Source organism: Frankliniella occidentalis, unplaced genomic scaffold (assembly GCF_000697945.3).
Source record: "Frankliniella occidentalis isolate FOCC.00 unplaced genomic scaffold, Focc_3.1 Scaffold138, whole genome shotgun sequence".
Classification (NCBI taxonomy): domain Eukaryota; kingdom Metazoa; phylum Arthropoda; class Insecta; order Thysanoptera; family Thripidae; genus Frankliniella; species Frankliniella occidentalis.
The window spans coordinates 8544-11378 of record NW_026267265.1 but is presented as its reverse complement, the minus strand read 5'-3'; the positions used below and the strand labels follow the sequence as shown (position 1 = coordinate 11378).

Genomic DNA, 2835 nt, shown 5'->3' with positions numbered 1-2835 from the left:
ACCCCCACTCCGCCCCAGGCCGGCTGCTGTTCAGTGCCCAGTACGCCATGACATGTTTGCTCTCTCAACTCTGAAAACCACGCTGAGGCTGAGGCGGGCTGAGGCCGGCTGAGGCCGCCGAGACCTGGCTAGCCTGCGCGAGCAGCGCCGGCAGGGCAGCACTCCTCGTGCCCTTCAGAGAGGCTCCCGACGTGCCCCCGCGACCTCGTCCTCACTTTAGCGCGTCCTTCTCTGTCGCCAGACCCTGGCGGCGTCCAGCATCTGGTTCCAGCCGGACGACGCCGGTGCCGGCTACTGCGCCCTGCAGCACCTGACCAACTTGGGCCTGACCGTCCGCAACTCCACCGAGCTCTCCTGCAACAGCCGCGCGCTCAGCGTCTGCCACCCGCCGCCGGCCACACCCTCGCCGCCCTTCGGACCCATCGGCCCCCTTACTCTGCCCATTGTACCCCCTCCCATGCCCTGACTGCCTTTACCCAGGAGAGAGAAAACGAAACGACTGTTGAAATACATTTTGTTTATTCGTTAAGTTACATAAACTCTCTACATCTCTAGAATCGCTTTATTTACAGGGCCCGCTTAGAGATATAAGCAAGGCGTTTGATTACGTATTACATAAGGTTTCCATCACAGCCTATAACAGACAACAACAAACAACAACAATAATCCAGAAGTAGAACTTCTAGTCAATCACATCAAGCAAACACAGCCTACTCCTCAACGGTGATCATCCTGGTCAGACCCACCGCGGCCCCGTTCCCGACGGCGTGCTGCGGCTCCTCCGACGAGGCCTTGCCGTGCTCGCTGTCCTCGTCGCCGTCCCCCTCGCCCTCGTCGCCCGCGCCCTCCTCCTCGTCGGGCGCGCTCCCCTGGAAGCCGGCGCAGAGGCGCGCGATGGACGCCGCGGCCCGGAACACGGTCTTGGCGTGCTGCTTGCGCATCTTTTTCTTCCACTGTTCGTCCCTGGACGGCATCCCGGCCAGGAAGGTGGCCATCTCGGGCTTGTCCGGGTCGGCGATGCTCATGACGGACACGCAGCCGTCCACCGTCCCCAGGACGATGCACAGCCCGTCGTCGGTCGAGTCGATGGCGGACAGCTCGGCCGCTACACGGTAGTTTGCGATCATCTTCGCATCCGCGGTCCTGTGCGCGTTACAATTTGTCAGTTTGAACTCTGCTCCGAAATCAGCGACGCTAAGCGCCCTACACTCTATTTTTGCCACCTACCTGAAGAGCCTGAGCGTCTTCCTGCCGCTGTGGTAGTACAGTACGTACTCGTCCGTCTTGTTGAACCGGCAGATGATGGTGAAGACGCCCTCGGCCACCTTGGGGATGAAGGTCCTGACGGTCGCGCCCTTCTTGAGCTCGAGCAGCTCGAGGCCGCCGCGGGCGGGCGCGCACAGGCCGAAGCGGCCGTCCTTGGTGCACGAGCCGCCCCACTTGGAGATGGCGCGCACCAGGCGCTTGGTGCGGATGTCCAGGACGCTGCCCTTGTCCGGGTCGATGACGGCCAGCAGGTGGCCCTTGTTGGGCATGGGCACCAGCTGCAGCACGTCCTGTAGGCGAGAGTGGGGGCTTTGAGTTTCCCGCAAACACATTACGCAGCCGCACGGGCCGCACGTGGGTGGCTTCTGGGTACCCTGCCTTGGGCACAGGTGCGCACCTTGACGCCGACGGGCTTGAGGGGCAGCCTGTGGATGAGCTGGCCGTTCTTGGCCGAGTAGACGACCACGGCCTCGCGCGCGCCCTTGTCCGAGGCGATGACGCACAGGTGCTGGCCGTCCGAGGTGACGACGGCCGGCCTCCAGGACGCGCCCGGGGCGACGCGGACCGACCAGTCGAACGAGAACACGCGGGCGCCGCCTGGGGGGAAGCAAAGGGTCGGTTGAGGTGCGGATGAAAGACAAAGAAGAGCAGCACGGTGGCGCTGCCGGTGCAGAACTCGTATTCCGATCCAGGCTTGCAGGAAGGAAGCCCGCAGCATCGCGTGGGCGAGGCGGCGACAGTGGGTGGACGGCGCGGCGGGGCGTGGCGGGGCAGGGGCGGCACCATCGGTAAATACTACAACGATGGAGGGGGCGGGGGGTGCGGGGGCGGGTGCAGCCATGCGGTAGTTGTGCTGCGCTGCAGTGTTTCGGAGTTGCTGACGCCGTGCTGGCAAGAAGGGCGTTGGCGAGGACGCCTGTCAGCGGCCCTTCCCTACACCCCACACCACCCGGCCCCGTCCCCCTCGCCGACTACATGTAGGACGGCGGCTGCTACACGGTGCTGTACGGACGGTGCTGCACGGCTGGTGCTACAGTACACGGGGTGCTCGTGACATCGCGACGTTCAACACGCCGCGCTCAGAAACAGACCTCGTCGTCGGTGGGGTGCCGACGGGACCGAGTGGGGACGGTGGGATGGAGAAGGGGGCTCCCACCAGAAGTCGGTAGTTAGCGGCGGCACAGCGGCACCCTGCTCCTGTCGTTCCCTTTCGCCGCCATTTGCAAACAACTAATAAGCCGGTGGTAGTGAGAGAGAACAGAGGCTGAATTTGGGGACGAAGTGAAAGTGGGTGTGTGTGCGAGAGAGAGCGAAGGGTGAAGGAGGACAAGGGGCGAGAGAGGGGTATGGTGGCAGCAAGGCAAACAAGGGGCGGTTGGGAGTGAGGGACAGAGTTTCTTTTGGTTAGTGTTCTTCGAGCGCGGGGTCGGGAAGACGGGGTAGGATAGGAGAGTACGGGTGGTCCTCTAAATGAAGCTGGTGTGGGTGTGGCAAGGACTAGCGGGGACACCCCCTCCCCACCCCTTCCGTGTGAGTAGAGCGCCCAGCCAAGTGTGGTGTAGCCTCAGG

The 2835-nt window shown here is 63.5% G+C and overlaps 2 protein-coding genes across 2 annotated transcripts in view; one reads left to right on the top strand and one right to left on the bottom strand.

Moving 5' to 3' along the window:
- LOC113208100 (uncharacterized) overlaps nucleotides 1-539 on the top strand; it is a 4120-nt gene extending 3581 nt beyond the window's left edge. Inside the window, exon 5 of the mRNA XM_026424962.2 lies at nucleotides 242-539. Within this exon, the coding sequence (XP_026280747.1) occupies nucleotides 242-466 (225 nt within the window). The 3' untranslated portion in view covers nucleotides 467-539. The remainder of the gene's footprint in view (nucleotides 1-241) is intronic.
- The window catches only part of LOC113208112 (NACHT and WD repeat domain-containing protein 2), a gene marked incomplete at its 5' end in the record, with an annotated part of 10010 nt that continues 7677 nt past the window's right edge, over nucleotides 503-2835 (bottom strand). Inside the window, 3 exons of the mRNA XM_052270794.1 lie at nucleotides 503-1143; nucleotides 1228-1556; nucleotides 1664-1863. Coding sequence (XP_052126754.1) covers nucleotides 711-1143; nucleotides 1228-1556; nucleotides 1664-1863 — 962 coding nt within the window. The remainder of the gene's footprint in view (nucleotides 1144-1227; nucleotides 1557-1663; nucleotides 1864-2835) is intronic.